The sequence below is a fragment of the Bombus fervidus genome, chromosome 8 (genome assembly GCF_041682495.2).
Source record: "Bombus fervidus isolate BK054 chromosome 8, iyBomFerv1, whole genome shotgun sequence".
NCBI classification, from domain to species: Eukaryota; Metazoa; Arthropoda; class Insecta; order Hymenoptera; family Apidae; genus Bombus; species Bombus fervidus.
The window spans coordinates 12,425,535-12,443,384 of record NC_091524.1 but is presented as its reverse complement, the minus strand read 5'-3'; the positions used below and the strand labels follow the sequence as shown (position 1 = coordinate 12,443,384).

Genomic DNA, 17,850 nt, shown 5'->3' with positions numbered 1-17,850 from the left:
TTAACGAAACGCCTTCCTACAAAGCGTTGCTGGAAAATGCATATCACCGAGATCCATGTGTATTTACACTGTTGTATGTATACGCGTAAAACCAACATGCATCGCGTAACGTTGGCGCGTAGGTTCCAGTGATTTATAACTCTTAATTGATTTCTACTGACATGTAATAATCGTTGTAGAAAATTATTTACGGAAATTTTGGACAGAATGCTTTTGCGTATATACGGTGCTGTGTAGAAATTTTAGACCAGCTACGATAATAATTTTATAATGGAATTAATCACTTTTTAACTAATTGCGTATTACCTGGCTTTATGAATATTGTAATACTCTATTCTACTTACGTACCATTCGTCTGTATAAATTTTGTACTTTACCTTACGTGTGTGCTTTTTGCTTATACAAATATTCTAGATATTTGAAATGAATCTTCTATACGGATTCAAATGCATAGTAATAGCTTTGATATTGGATTGGTTGACAATGTATAGAATTTTAAAATTGCTCTTCTACGAAAGATAAGAAATATGGCATTGCTATTCAACTATGATCTTCAAACAACATCAAGTTTTATATTCATTCTAAAAATGAAACATTATTTCCACAAGATTTTATTCCATTTTATTGCTTTCCTATTTTGGATACGAGCGTGGACAAAGAAAATAGAACGGTAAGATTAGCTTAAAAACTTAGTAGCTGAACGGTTTAATCAGAATCATATATATACCTAACATACTCGAATAGATACAGTTTAAGATACAGTTCTGTAGAATTCACACACATAGAAAATATTATCTTTAAGTTACTATTATAGATATTCGAACTTACATAAAGAATGCAATATAATAATAATATCAATTATTGAACATACTAATTAAGTTAGATATGTCAGTATTCCGAAGAGTTGTTATGTTAGAACAAGTCGCTTAAAGCTATGTTTGAACTAACACGTAAAATTACCATCAACTTGTCCAATTTGTATGTAAAACTCGTTTTGCGAGAAATCTAAGCTCCTTTCAACTTAGAAATCTCAGCAATATAATGGAGCAAGTACGTTAATTATCGATTACCGGAGCTAACCAGTCCCTTATAACCGCTCTAATCCGTGTCTATTTATTTCATTTGCCTTTTAAAATCACGATTCACCGCTATATCGAAGATGCTACAGGTGAAAGTATGCTATACAGATTATTCCAGCTATAGACCGCAAAAAATTAAAAAGAACAGTCATTTCTTTTTTCTTGCTAAGCAACCATCCAATTCTCCGTTATACCTACAATTATCATCAGCACCGTAATTTCTCTCCACAGAACCGTATAGCAAATATCACGTACGCGTTGAAGAATATTTATGAAGTATTGTTTGCTCGTCGTTAATCTCCATATATTTATTTTCAATGTTGACGTTCTTATCTTATATATCTTTTAACTTTATGAAAATATTCTCTTAGATACGTTTTGCGGCATATGAGTTACGATTGTCGCGTAATGGTAACAATTTTATAACGAATAGAAGCATATCTGGAAGATACCTATTATTCATTAGAAATTTAAACGTACATTGCTATTTTAATGTCTAATTAAATTAAATATTCGAATTGAGATGTCTCTACTAATCTCAATTAAATTTTTTACTCTTTTGGAAAGATTATTTCTTTGCTAGTCACGAATATTCAGCATCTGTTCTCACTCTAATCTAAACTAATGCACGTCGAAGCAAACAAATATTAATTAAAATTCAGGAATGATACCTAATATTGAAACTATTAGAAAGAAAACTACTACGAAAATTATCAATATATGTATGTATGCAAATATAATCTACCATCGTAAAATAGGATAACAAATATTCATAAAAAATAATAATTTCTCATCAATCTTATTTTTTACTTTTTCAAATAATAATAATTTCAAATAGAATATACCAATTATTTGTCAAGGTAGATCTCTCGTAGATTTTCTTTTCTACTGTCTCGTAACTTTCGATGAAAAACACTAAATATCTAACTAGGTATCAAACGAAATATCATTTTACGATCTACCGTAGATATATAAAAATTACGTTCGATAACTGAGAAATTTATTAATTTACATATTCATGGACATTCATTAGTCAATGCAGGTACTGCATTTTTTGCCATTTCTCGTCGTGGAATTTCTTACTTTCCACTATATCTTGTCTTTATCATTAAATTTATAGCACAGCAGTCCGGAACACGTCGCAAACCCGATTTCTCAATGAGCACCGCTCGATCGCATAAACAAACGCGCAAAAGGGAAACGAAGTGGATCACGCGCTACGCTCTGTTTGCCCGACGCGAATTATAATGGCGAATCGTGTACCGTTCGCGGACTTTGCGAACGGACAGTCGTGAAACGCGTGACGCAACATTCGATGCAGAAAATGTCCACGAGCGTTCTCTCGTTACGTAATCCACGAATTATAAACAATCGGATAGCGACTCGCTAACGCAGCGTGTTTGTCATTCTTTAACGCTTAAGCCGCGTTACATTGGACAACTTTTGATCAGCCGATCGAACCGATTGACTTCAATATTTTCAATACATTGTTGATGCGAATCTACATTTTTTTTTTTTTTTTCTACACGTTACACGGACGAGAAACGTGACTCGATTTTAATCTTAATAAACGTTGACACGTTTTCCAAAAATGTGCGGTAACTTAAGTAACATTTATTTCATAGTATACCGTCAACAATATGTTAAGTCGTTCAGAATTGCCCGTGTAACTAAATTCCAATCAAGCGGAAGTGACTTTTAGTTCTTTAGCTTCAAGCAACTGAAACTTTGTCCATTTTTAGTCGAAGACCCTGAGTCTTCCTCTACAAGAATTTACTACGAAGTAACATTGGTAAATTGAAATATTTATAACACATTGATAACGATTGCTTTTTAAATTAAAATATACTAACTGTTGGGCCATTTTAGCACTTTAACGATATGTTAAGATTTACAATCAAACAATTAATATTTATGTAATATTTTTTGTGCATCACTTTCCAAAGTTCCTTTGTTATAATCGTTAATGCTCAAAGTTCAAGCAGTTTCTACGTTCTTCCTCTGATCCATCGATGTGTTTTTCTATCAACATTTTGAACTCGGATAGTAAAAATTGTTTATGCTTACCGATATTACCGGTTAACATTTCTTTTCGCTACGTTAATTATTTTTAATAATAAAAATCACTGAATAACAAGGTTCTGGTATAAATGTTTTAGTCGAATGACTTTTGATCGATCGACTCGGTCGACTGATTAACAATTGCCTAATGTAAGTCTGTGGCTTTGTTAATCATGGACCTTCAACGTTTCCACTAGCGCTCAAGGTTTGGCAATTGTTGCCCGTGACACTGCGAAACACTTCGGTATTTCTCGATCCCGGTCAATGTTTTTGGGTCTCGATGATGAAATTATTTTTGTAGCAATCGTCTGCGCGTCAAATGTCCGATTATTCTTCGCCAATATTTTCTTTTTACGATCAAGCAGTTTTAATGTATTGTGTATGGAGGACAAACATGTACGTATAATGACTGTCTTTTTCCTAAAAAATATTACTTATTAAGATTAACCAAACATTGTCATCTTACTCTACAACAGTATATTTGAAAGAAATATTTAAGGATCATTTAATGTTTATGAAAGTTTCATTATAATATATAAAAAGTAGAAAGTGAATGGAGAAATTAATTTTTCAATGAATACATACACGACTCTATTTCTATTCAAAATTCTAGAGAATAACTTGAATAAGAGATGAAACATATTGTTTATGGATCCTCATTTTCAAGGCCAGATCGTGGTAAAAAATAAATGCTTCTGTCATGGTAGTGATTCAAATTTGAAATTAAAAATAATCGAATAATAACACGCGCTAAAATGATATCAAAGATCCGTTACCCTGTTAAGTTTAGGTAAAAAGAATAAAAACTTATTTTCAATGTTCGCAGACAAGAATATTCTATTCTAACTAGATTGCATTAACAGTACTTCAAATTATCCCACCAATAATCGATACACTCGACTGTTATACATTGGTACCAATGGCAATTTCATCTAATGGTCAAACATTTCCAAAATACACATAACCACATCCACTCGATCTTACTACCAAGTACATAATTTGAAAATTGCTCTTACTAATCGATGCATTATAAATTTATATTGAAGTGTCCAAGCAGTGCTCCATTCGTTTAACTTGGTAACTATTAGTCTCGAAATTAGCCTCATTATCTGATTCTCTTAACGCCTACGAACTGCGACCACAATATTTAATCTGAACCTTACATCAGCAATTATTTTCAACAACTTTTCTCGTTACTATTATCATTTCGTATTACGATTATCTATCTGATTATGATTATCTAATATTCAACCATAATTTAACTGTTAAAAATGGCACAATCCGAAAGAATTGACACTTTATACGTCGCGTCATGTCGATTGTACGATAAATCAAGCAATTTATCGGACATAGTTGAAGGAATTGTGTATACCAAGATTAACAGTTCCAGTTTAAACCCTTATATTTACACTCTACATCTGTTCTTATCACGTGTGGTCGTGTTGCTCCATAAATTTCCAACACGTAGATATTGATATATCGAACGTATTTGATAATCAAAAAACAGTAGAACGAACAATGTTGAGTGTTCCAGGAACGATTTGCGTTTTAGTTTCTTGAAATCAAATACTAAATACGATTTTATCTTAGCATCGATGTATATGTAAACATTAGACGATACAGTGTTACATTCAAAATTCGCTATTCCATCGAATTAGGCTACGAAGGATTGAACGTTTTATTAAAAAAAAGAAAAGAAAAAAAAACAGAATTAACCACGCTCGTGAAGGAACTTTTACATCCATGTTATATTTTCCTTGCACCCAGAACTATAAAATTTCCACGTTCTTCTACTAAGAAAGGCAAAATGACATATAAACTTATCTTAGCATGTGCCTAAATAAACATAGAATATCTACGTCTATTGAAATCAGCCGAGCTCCGCTAGACTAGGTATATACTTATCAAATTCTCAATGCGACTTCTAAAAACGTGTGTCCAAAAATGAAGAGCAACTAAATGACAACCATAATGAATTCCCACGAAATCGTAGATACACGCGAACGTCGTGCGAAATGTTCATCCCCGGCGTAGCAATTACGCGCGGATCGTTCGATAACCAACGATCGGGCTACGTCTCCTCGCATTCCTGTCCCTTTATCTTTCGCTCGTCCTCGTTATATATTCACGCTCTGCGTGGGCCCTTCTGCTCCGCGTGGGCGAACGCATACACGCGCGCGTGCAGGCGCGAGCGAGCGATAAAGCCGAGCGTTTCTGCCGCGAATGGGATACACTAACAAACCTAACTATGCACTAGCAAAACCTAACCCGTTTCATTTAGTTTTCAATAAACGTTAACGAAGAACAGGGTTATCGGAAATCTGTTAATCACAGACTGCGAATATGTAATGCATAAAGATTCGTATTTTTATGAATATACAAGAGGCAAGGGAGTGGTTCTATGCGAAATAAATCGAAAATATAGAATAGAAATTTTTCACGCGGTGCCGCCTCGCTTTCGATAAGACTGAATTTAATAATTTGTTTATACGAACTTGGCTAGTTACCGGCGATAATTATAGTAATAGTAAAATACAAGACTAAGATAAGATATAATAATGGTAAACGTAATACTATATTATTACCATATGAAAATATTATACTTTGGATATATTTTTAATCTTCGAGTTCCAAATGTCCAGAGGTTTATATTTGAGCGTTTGTTATGACGTAGAGAGGGAAAGATTGAATAGAAGATCAGAATGATGCAAGCTGAATGGATAAGGTTTAAGTATTGGTAACTAGAAGTTTGTTTTGTTTACGAGAAAAGTTATAACCAATTAACGTAGTTTCATTTTAACTTCTATGAGGATATCTATAAGGTAATATTTGCTATAAATAAGCTGTTTGATATTAATATAGTATACTAATAAAATACAAAGAATTAAAATAGATTTATAATAGTTAGAAAAGTAAATCAGTGTAAATATATGTAATTGATAATAAAGATTAAATAGTTGCATATTTGCAATCAATAGCGGCCATTTTCTATTAATATGTTGCAACGAAATATGTTAATTGAATACATACATTATACATATGTCCATACATTTTCTCTATTACGTATTTATACGCGTATGTAACTTGTAAATCGATATTTGAGAACTAAGCTCCAATGAATAATGTAGTCTTTTAAATTTATAAATTAATGAATCTACCGTAGTATTACGAACAATTTTTCACTACGAAAATCAGATCGACCGCTTAATTACGATAAATAAAAATATTTAGCTCAATTTACCACGAGACAAACGATGGGATGGAATTCCACGCATTCCATTATTTCACCGATTCACGTTAATAAGGCATACCAGCAATAAACACACGGCGAATTCAGCATTATACCACCAACAACCTTCTCGCTCTTGCCACAATTTGTAACCTCGAATTCTATTTACCAACATAAAAATACCAACGTTCTATGACTATGCTCATCGCCTGATTCGAGCACGAACTCGTGCTTGCTAAATATTCACGTAAATAATTCTACGAAATATTTGCGGCGTATGTAGATGCAGCGTACCACGTTCGATTTTTATTTCCTTAGTTTAAACTCCAAACGAACGAGATCCTATGTTTTCTTTACGATATCGTTACGCGATTGAGAAACGAAATGGCTCGTTAAGATATCGCGCTTGTTAAGATTAATCTGTTTATTAACACGTTGCGTATCAAAGCCACATATTTCTTCAAGGTTTAAACTTTTGGAGAAATTTTCGATGCAAAGTTTGTGTTGTACGCTTGTATGCTTAAAAGTTAAAACGATTCAGGAAATAGCGATATGTACAAATTGTTTTTCATTGAATATATTATGGGTAAAATAGAATTTTAATAAAACAATTCGTATGCTACCAAATATCAAAACATATTTTAACTTTTACTATTTATTAGACATCAAATACTAGATATTTTTCTTCTAGTGGAATATTATATTCTACATCATCATATTTATACTATTGATGTACATATATTAACATATTCATTATATTTTACCTTGTATTTAATTAAAACGAATAAATTTCGTAACTGTCCAAAAGCACGAAAAAAAAATTGTTTTATTTATTTTTACAATTGCTACGTTTTCTCACGGTTAGACAGAATATTCCTTTCGAGACTAATATTTAGTAAAGTAACGTTCGACTATACAACGAGAGATATGTTTGTTTCCCGTACACAATGTGTTAAGATACGAACTAAACGATAAAGGCTGTCGTTGTGTTTTCTTAATTACGAAACGAATCTTTTTACCTCGTTCGAGACAATCGATAAGGGCCTCGGTGTGCCAGGCCAGCTTCTGGATAACGAACGACCTTTCCTCTTCCTCACGACGACCCGAGGTCGTCCAGTTCGATTCATATGCTTCAACATTTTCGTCGATCGAAACTATACACTCGCGTCAATTTTTCAGCCACTATCTCCAGTTTCCATTTCACTCTACCTCTTCAAACACACTTTTGTCCTCTATCTTCTCATTCTCGTTCATCCATATAAAATTGTACAACATTAAACATCTCTGATCTTCAACTTCTTAAACACAACTCGAGAAGTCCAACATAATTACATGAATCTTCTAACATCTAATCATAAATAGATTAAAAACTTGGTGCACCGAATAAAATCACACAGACAACTAAAATTTCTCCACTCTTTCACTTTTTAATATTTAGCCAGAGAATCGTTTAAAACGAGCACAGTATAATATAAGACTCCATGGAACTATCAATCGTATATAGTCGATTGTCCTTTCACATCGTTCTTCCACCATTCCTCTCCATTTCTTTATCAAACGGTCAAAAAATCACACACAATCGATCTCGTCTTAAAATAAGAGAAACTCACTTGTATATTTGTTATATCACGCTAATATACGTATTACGAATCGGTAGAAGAAGAGAAAGAAACGCGTGGAGAGTAAAACTCGTGCTAGAGACAGCCGCGACACTGTCCTCGTTGAAATGGCACACTTTAAGACCCTCGCTCGGCTTAATAAGTCACCGATAGTCGATCCGCGATAAAACATTCACGGAGGATCGGTTCGCGTTTGTGTATCAAGGTCGAAATATCTTTGGATTACCCGTGAAAGGAGACGGCCATTCTGGTTGCCCAGAGCCAACATGTATCGGAGATCTAACGCACGGTCCCGAACACATCGCGGGTCACGATAAACTGAATCGTGAATCGTGTGTGTGAACGATTCTTGAGGGCCAAAGAGTGACTCGACTGGTCGTCGTCACGTGACTACACACGCAGTGACGTAGGGAGAACCGCGGCGATACTTGGCGCTGTCAGATCGTATGGGACAAGTAAAATAGGACGCGCGATAGCGTTTATCGTGGACTAATGGAGCGTTCAGTGATAGAACTTGCCGGCTTTGACAGTGTTGAATGACTTCTCTATGATCGACGGATGCCCCTTCCAGAGGATTTCGCGGAAATCCAAGCGAAAGATTGGCTGAGATTCGCGAAGTTGTAATTGGATAAGTTTGGGAGAGAAACGGGAGTTTTGTGCATCGAGTGTTTCAAAAATGGTGCATAGAAATTCAAGTATAAATCTTTTGTGTTAAAATAAGGATAAAGTCCGTACGAATGGATCTCGATAGCAAAAACATGAATTTGAACGGACGTTTTAAAAATGAGGAATGTACAGGGTGTGTCGAAAGTTTGGGACAAGAGGTTTTATATAGAGTAATGTTTAAAGGTATTTATAAAAATTTCGGAATAACATTTATACGAGCATTTTAAGTAAGAAAAATAATGGAAAGTGGATTGAATATTATCCTTGTTTTAGTAATTCGAGAACGAGGAACTTGGAATTGTCGAAATTGTGACAGAGAATATTCGAAAATAACACGGAATTTCGTGACGATATTTCAGTCGGCGGTGGAAGAAAAATATTCTTGTATTTAAAGAATATAAAATTTCTGCTTACGCAGGTTACGTTTGCTAAAAAAAATTACATCGCTAAAATAAGAACAAGATTCTATATTTACGCAGTTCTAAAGTTCGCACGAAATTTGCAAAATCTGCGATGATCATGAATGGACGTTCTCAGCAAGCACTGAAAAAATAGTATAGCAGACACTGTTACGAGATCTTCTTATAAATCGCAAGTAACTTTAAAAAACTCAAACTCGCGGAGGAACTTCTCGAAAACATGCTATTTATAGAGAAACAAATCTTTCTTACTATAGAACGTTACTTTAATAACTGTAAAATTTTATAGAGCAACCTCTTTTGCAGCCATTAAATTAATTTAATTATTACAGAATATTTCACTGATCGAAAAACAGAAAAGTTTGATCACTATATTATTAGAATAAACCTTGAGAAAGCTAATAATCGAAAGAACCTTCCCGCAGACGTAAACCTCGTCTCGTTTTATCCTCCTATAACGTCAGAGTACATAGTAAAAAGCATTTCGGTTCATCTTCATAAAAAAATGATATCACATGCTTCATTACCAACACTATCGTAAAAACGCAACAAGAAAAGGAGACGCAAAACTCAACTAAAAATGCTCGCTAAAAGCACAGTGTTCTGGAAAAAGAAAGTATGTCGCGTCATCCATCGATCCTGTTCTCATACGAGTTCTTACAAAATTCAACTTCTGTGTGATTTTTACGAAAGTGGTAGACACATGGTCGAACACGTGTTTCGTAGAAAGCGTGTCTGAGGAAATTTTAGGACAGAAGTCGAATAGGATAGACCCGATCATGTAAATTTTAGGACAAAAGGTTTTCTAAGGAAAAGAAAACCGATCTGCCATCTAAAGTGTAAAACCAGTGTGTTCTCTGAAGTGGAAGAGCTTAAGGCGAAATCTTAAGCCTGTTATAAAATTGAAAAAACGTAGTAGATATGGGAGAAATTTTAGGGAAAATTTGGGGAATATTATCAGAAGATATATGAGTTTGAGAGATGAGTTTTTGTTTTCTAAACTTACATTCTTATCTTAGATTGCTAATAACGATTTACGCGTGAGTCATAATTTAAGATACAAAATGACTAAGATAATTGTGTCTCATGAACCATAACAGTTTTGAGAAATATTTTACCGATATCTGTAAGAAATTAATTATCTTTTCATTCTTTTACGATTACCGATTCACCGTATGATATTCTTATGAAAATTTCTGCCGCTTCATATACAATCCCAGCATGTAATCTAATCTAATCATCCATCTTCCAAAGACGAAAAAGTCTATTTCATTCCTCCAACAATCAATCGCAAATAAATTACTCAGCTCCTTAAAATCTCTCAAACTTAATTTCATCTATTGCTTGCGAAGCAACTCAGCCAAAAATTCCAACGTAGCTATGCAGGCAGAATGAACAACGCTCTTTTTAGCAAGCTCTTTTAAAAACGACAAAAAATATAATAGAAAAAATCCTCCCCCTTGAAAACGAGCGGGAGCAATGGCCACTGTGCGACGTAGTCGAGACGGTCTCGTGAAAAATCTCCTTAAAATATTTACACACAGTGGATCTCCACGAAATAGGGCGACACGGACGTAGAATTATTAAGACAAATAACAGGAGCCAGAGATGTTCATGACGGATGCAGCAGTCGTGTAAAGTGTCTACCGAGGCTGATGCATAGCAAAGGCTTTTACGTCTGTAACACTGCGTCTCATAACTGTAAAATATAAAATCATCCAAAAATCGTCAATCGAGGTGCTTGTGATGAAAATAACCCTTATCAAATTTTGCGAGTTTTTACATAATAGTACAAAATTAATCGTTTCGTACTACAACTAAAGACCAATATTTTTGGAAATTTATTATCGTGTAAATAAATTTCACAGTGTAAAAATGTACAAAATACGGATAATACATCGAAACGTATAAAATATGTAAAACATTTCACGTAAAGCATTCATTATAACGCCTAGCCAATGGAACGAATTTGTATTTATGTGATTTTTTAGCTGCATTTATTTTTTTTTTTTTTTTGCAGCATATTCATATCTATAGGATCAAGAAATATCTATGAATAGATGTCTTACTTGAAGCATCTTATTATTCGGAATACGTAGTAGCTTATTATTCGAAAACTGTACTCAATGTACATTAAAATGAGACTCTAACGATAACATAGTAATATCTGGCTTCTTCTCTGTTTTATTCAGAAATTTTGCGATACCTTTGATCAGACATTGTCGTGTACCGTCCCGTATCTTGTACCTGCGTAAGAATTGAAAATTTTAGGGCGGTTTTACGTTTGTGAGACGCATTGTATACACGGATGTATACCGACGAGCTAAAAATTTCCTCCTTTGGCCGGACCAACACGGCGAGAGGCGGTAGCCCAAGCACAGCAAGAGGGCTGCCGAGCACACGCATATTCATACGCGTTTCTCGCCGGCTGTCTACTTTATTTTCGGTTCTTCCTGCGGCCCCTCGTCTCGACACCATTGGCGTCACACGCCAGCACCGAAAAACTCGTCGCGAGACGAGAAACGCGGTCGTGAAATTCCGTTCCAACGACGCGACGCTTGTTCCAAGCGTCATGTTAGTGAAACTCTCTTCTCTTTCCATTTTTTATCTCTCTATTTCTCTCTCTTTCTTTCTTCCTTAAGCTCTGTATTTTATGTTCCAGAGTTTTTTTCTCTTTCCTCTGGTCTTGTTTTCGGTATTTTGCTCCCGAGTGCCGAGAATCGGCCGACACTGTCGTCTTCTATTTGCTACTAGAAAATTCTAGTACAAAGGACGTGGTCCTCGGAGGCACGCGAAAGGTGCTTTCAAGTCTTTGGGAACCAGCGTATGGACAGAGGAATTGTGAGAGACGCGCATGGAGAAGTTAGGTTTACGGACAAGCTTGCGGCGATGATTGTTTGGATTGCTTCTGCAGGATGGTTCGATGGTTCGCTGGTGTTTATTGTTACGGTGGAATAATTGACGGGTTGTTGTACTGTATTTAATTGACGAACATTAAAGGGGCGTTCGAGAATGGGGTAACTCTTGTCAGACCAAGATGCAGTGGATTTTTAGCAAATTTCGAAGAATTTTGTACGCTACATTTTTCAACGTTTGTGTTGAAGAAAAATATGTATTGGTTAATTAAAATTGAAATATTGGTTGATTAAATTTGTACGAAAAATTGTTGGACGATTTGTTGGAAAAGTTGAAACTGAGAAATGATTCATTGGACAAATTCTTGAACTCTGAACTTCTTGATGTATGACACAGACTTGTTTATTTTGATATTTATTTCAGCTTTCTTTGTCTGATGTAATAATGTTTGCAAAGAAAAAAGAAGGAGGAGAAATAGAGCTCGTAAAAAGATCGTTATAAAATTGTTTTCTGGTATGGAAAATTTCGTGGGGCAAGTATTGGCAAAGAAATATTAAACATACGCAACAAGCGAAGCATTGTTAATTAGTTTCGAATAAAATCCGTGAACTGCAAAGTGCAATAAAGATATCCAGGTATCGTGTTTCTTTTGTTGTCAACATAAACTAAATTACACAGACCGAATCGATTAACGAAGCCAACAAAAAGTTCCATGAAAAGAGTTTCAGACTTGATCGTTCAATTTTATTTAAGTTAAATCAATTATTGTTCTTAAGTGGCAATTTTAATTACAGAGAAATATTTTGCAACAATGTGCATTGGAAAGTATAAATAGTAAATAAGAAATACGAGTGACTCAATCGTGTAGGTACATATTTGCAACTGATTAGATCGATAACAATTAACAAAGTTGATAACAAAATTAGATATAACGATTCAATCAATTACAAATCCAACGAAATAAACTATTGATAATTCTTTGTAAACTATCGGTAGAATCGTCGTCAAATGTTAACCCTTTCGTGTTACATGTATCTACTGTACGCTACATTGTACATTACAAAATAATTGTTCGTTTTCGTCCAAACTGACTTGATATTTTAATTTATATTCTTTTTTTATTAATATAATTATTCTTACGTATATGTAATTATATTTTTTGACGGACAATTAACGTATAAATATTTACTATAATTATAATATTTATAAGAATTTACAGAAGCCACGTTGTAGGTAATAAAATTAGATATTTCATCCAATTTTAAAGGTAAATTTATTTGTTAATATTCGAAAAATTCCACCTTGAAAGGGTTAAACTCACAAGATATTTCTAATCATACAAAAATTCATACAACTCAATCCCTGTTTATACAAAATACTTTTCTATACTTTCCAGCATTCTCAGAAAATACGCGTTCGCACAAAAGACGACCGAGGGATCACGACAAAACAGCGTTCACTCAATAACCCTCCGCATCTCCACGAATTCGCAAAACAGCTTTTCGCCACCCACGGATAAACCCTACGACCCGATCCAAAGATATTCCAAGAATCCTGCACAACTCTTTCTACCTTTATTCCAGTAAATCTCAAGGGACGATCGATTATTCCATTTCTCAAGGAAACATCGACTCGCAAACGAAAGCCACGAACAAACGATTCGCGGACTTTCCTTCGTGATTCAATCGATTCACTTGCGCTTAATAGAACTGCCGATTACGCGAAACCTTTTACAAATTGTTCTCGTGTGAGTGCACTGAAATATTTTTCTAGAAATTGAACGATATCCACGCGTCACGAATCGAGCGAAAATCGAGCGATCGTAATTGAATATGAACGCGATTTCGCCTAAACCGATCGAGAGACGAAACACGACTGGTGCCGCCTGTCTGGCAAACGGCCGATAAGCTCGCTATCTTCTCCGCGGATATTAATTTTTCTTCGTTTTTTTCTCTCTCTGTCCCCGTCCCTCTTTGCTCGTTCACGTGCACCAACACATCGCAAGCATCTCGTGCAAATGGATCGTCTCCGTATTGTCTACATTCTACATTCTACATGTACACTCACGTACGTAAGTGTTAGGACACCTGCTCGTCTTGTGTAACAAGTGATAAATTACGGTAGATTAATCAGGAAATGATTAAATGGGCAGTAGTTTGCATAAAATAATGGTCGATCAAAGATTGTAAAGCTGTTCGTAAGAGTTGTAGGAAAATAACTAATCAACGGTTATTCGTTGGATTTTATAGTATGATTTAAATCTGAGTAAAATTTTGATCATCTGATAGATAAATAATTTTTTTAAATTTTTCTTTTAAATTCATTTATTGGGACGATAGTGGAACTATAGCCTTTCTCGGATATCTACTTCTAATTAGGAAATCGAAAATCATTACGAAGGAATATAAATCGAATAAGCCAGGTGAGAAATTGAAATAAATAATTCATTTTATTTGTTGCAAGAAACATCTCGCGAAACTGTGAGCTTGGAAGTTTCGTGAAATTTTGATATCATTTGGGAAACGAATTGAACCAATTAAATTCACGTACTGTGAAAAGGCACGATTAGAACGGTTATCTACTGTTCTTTCCATCTCAGCGCAGTCATCTCATGAAGTCAGTCAACTCCTGATTCAATAACAGAATATCATCCTACGTCTACGTAACATCAAGTTAATTATCAAATATATCTTCCGACACGGCGCAATAATAAATGTAATAAATTGTTGAAGATATAAATCTTATAAAACTGTTGATTACAGTTTTATTACACAACAAACACCCCTATTATCCCACAAGAAATAAGGGGATCGACCTGTTCGCGGTGTCGATTGTTATAATCGTTGACTCCCGTTGAAGCGCTTCAACGTAATCGCGTCTCCCCGCGACTGGACGAAAAAACATCTTTATTCCAGTAACTGCTACTTGATAGTAACTCGATAGATTCGTATCAGTACCTTGTTAAAACAACATTCTAACAACTTTTCAACTGTACTAAATATTCTGTAAATGATACCGGTACCCGAGGTATGCAACGGAGCATTAATTACAAGCAGCCAACTTAAAATACCAATCCTTTCGAGACTCTGGAATCAGACTGTCAGAGAAAAGTTTGAATTCGATTTCGACTGTCCGAAAGTTGGAACACCGACGTTCCATTTGCAGGGAATCGCACAACGTGGCCGCTTTGTGGTCGAGTTACTCGGTTCGAGTCTCGAGGAAATCCTTAGGGACAGGTAGAAGACGAATCGGAGTTTTAGAATAATCGAACGAAGCTTCGAGATTGGATGTTTGGCAGATATCGATCGTGATTTGCGAGATGTTTTCGTAAGACCGCCGTGAAAAAATCAAGGGTTGAATAGAATTGTTTAGGATGCTAGAAAAAGAGAGATATTCGACACGAGATCAAAGACAAGTAGAATTTTGATTTCTTTGTAAAAAAAAAAAAAAACAGAAAATTTATCTAATTATGTTTTCCCTCTTTTGATTGATCCAATCAACATACTTTTCAAATAACACCAAATCTAAATTTCTCGAAACCATGAATTTTCCGAGATCTTCTTTACAATGCTCCAACACAAGTTCGTGGTTAAAATTATTATTCAGTATTGACGACACATTCGTCGGGAATGATAGAAAATTTCTCTCTTGTTTTGTTCGATAATTAGGATATTGATTTTAACGCATGAAAACACGAACACCACACTGCAAGGCAAAGAAAAGAGAAATGACATTTTTTGTTGCTTGCAAACTGTACAATTTCCTGTCCTCGATTACCGTTAATAGAACGCCAACTATTATCCAGTCTCTTATTCGTGTTACATGTATACTACGTTGATCGTACTACATGTGGCCGCGAGGTATGAAGTATGAATGGAAAGTTGAGAATTTGACTCATACAACTCCGTGTATACGTCACTACGTGCCTTTGTAGAATCGATAGAATATGTTAGCAAGCACGTTACATGGTCAGTTCACACGTTCCATAGATTTATGATGATATCTATTTTATTTTCTATAGCTTAGGTTCTTTCTGAGAAGATACGATCGAAAGTGTTGGGAAATAATCGGTTAAAATTCTTAATTCGATTGATTCATTAACCTTCTTACATACTTTCAACCATTTTCAATTTAGTCATATTTCTATGGTTAAACAATTTCGTAAATGTACGAAGAAAATATTAAAAAATTCGTAATTATTATTAATTATTATTAATCACCGAATTTTCGGCTTCATTTTATGATACAATTTTTATTGAAAAACAAAGGCTTTTTTGTCTTGCTAAAAAAAAATTGGGACATCATAGCAAGATTAATGTTTACGATTACGAGAGATTAATCGTCAATAATGGATGATCTAATTTATGAAATTAATCGTTCGTTAATTATAAATACTGGTTGTTAATCATCAATCGTTAATTAAATACAGAGTAATATTAATCATCAATCACCAATTGTTGGCTTTCGTCGAAATAAATTAAGCTTCTATTCAATCAAGGTTTAATTAAAGTCCTGTTTGTTGTACGTGAATGTGTAATGTGTATCATATGTGTAAGTGAACATCGATAATGACGATAACTGATTGATGCTACTTACGTTAGGAGCTAGACTCAAATATTAATTTCACGCGACGAAGAAAATTTTAATAGTTATTTGTTAAGCCAATTGACAATTAGATAATTAATTTAATCATTAATTGTAATTACAGATCGATCGAATAAAATAAAATTCGTTTCTTGGTTTTATCTTTTAACTTTTCCATCCACTTTATCTACAGTACTTCGAGAGATTTAATTGCAACTGATGATCAAATATCCCAGGTATACTAATTACTTCCTGATAAAATAATCGAGTAGATAAACTTACTATTTTGATTTGTAGCTAAAGCTAACGTAATCTTATATTTTTGGTAAAATAAAGGATATATCTGAAAAAATAATCGTATCGAAGTTAGAATTATAGAGAGTACTGTTATGTTCCCACAGAATAGAAATGATTACATGTGTACAGCTTTCTAGACCTAAGGAAGTCCTTCATGGTTGAATAGGCAAGTCTTCGTGAAACAAGGATCCGCGATCTATTCAATTTCATAAGGAAATAGCCGGCAGAGTATCTCTCGAGTTATACTAGGTATGTATCTTATAAAACCTTATTGCATTCTAGTACAATTCTTCGAAACCGAAGCGGAAGTGTTTCCTCGACTATAAAACTTACTGCGCTAAACTTACTCTTTTCCAAATACTTGATAAGAATTCCTTGAAAGTTAAGGTTACCAGCTAAATTTATTTTTATCCGCTTATAAATGCATCAAAAGTACCGAGAATGTGTTCTGTCCTCCTTAGTTTTAAACTGTTCTATCTAACATTTCGAAACAGAAGAAAACAAAAGTTTTCTTTGCGTCATCTTACGTTTTTCTTTATTCAATAGATATTTCATTATTATCTCGTAACAATTAATATAATGTATTTCAAATATTTTAATATAATTTGAAAAATAAAAAATTAATAGTTAAATTAATTTTGAATATCATTCACACAGGAAGATTTTCATTTTTGCCTTAATATTATATTTGTACAATATTTTACCCCTTATCAACAAAATTATCCAATTAAAAAAAAATTTTGAATTTATCGATTACTTAGTATACTTCTAATATTGGTTATAAATCTCTTTCTGTGCCTTTAATATCGGTTATAAATCTTCCTTGGTTTTATCTTTTAATTTTCCCATCCACTTTATCTAGAGTACTTCGAGAGATTTAATTCTAGCCATTCGCAATGGTCCTACTATATTTTCTAATACATTTACCTACTTCTTCTCAAGCATTCTCGCAGAACATCTGCTATAAATTATACCTACTAAGACTACAACCACCCCCTACAAAACATCAAAGAACACGCGATAAAATGTCTGCAACATAA

The 17,850-nt window shown here is 34.2% G+C and overlaps 1 protein-coding gene across 16 annotated transcripts in view; it reads right to left on the bottom strand.

The window, feature by feature from the left end:
• Positions 1–17,850, bottom strand: part of LOC139989722 (rap guanine nucleotide exchange factor 2) — a 251,725-nt gene that overhangs the window by 21,704 nt on the left and 212,171 nt on the right. The window contains exons 1-2 of one of the 16 annotated variants that reach the window (XM_072008245.1): positions 13,502–13,770; positions 7,389–7,958 (exon numbers count right to left, since the gene is read on the bottom strand). The exons of 14 other annotated variants lie outside the window; for them this stretch is intronic. In XM_072008245.1, coding sequence (XP_071864346.1) covers positions 7,389–7,508 — 120 coding nt within the window. In that variant the 5' untranslated portion in view covers positions 7,509–7,958; positions 13,502–13,770. Of the gene's footprint in view, positions 1–2,091; positions 2,125–7,388; positions 7,959–13,501; positions 13,771–17,850 lie in introns of those variants that run through there. One more of the 16 variants, XM_072008247.1, reaches the window with a different exon arrangement.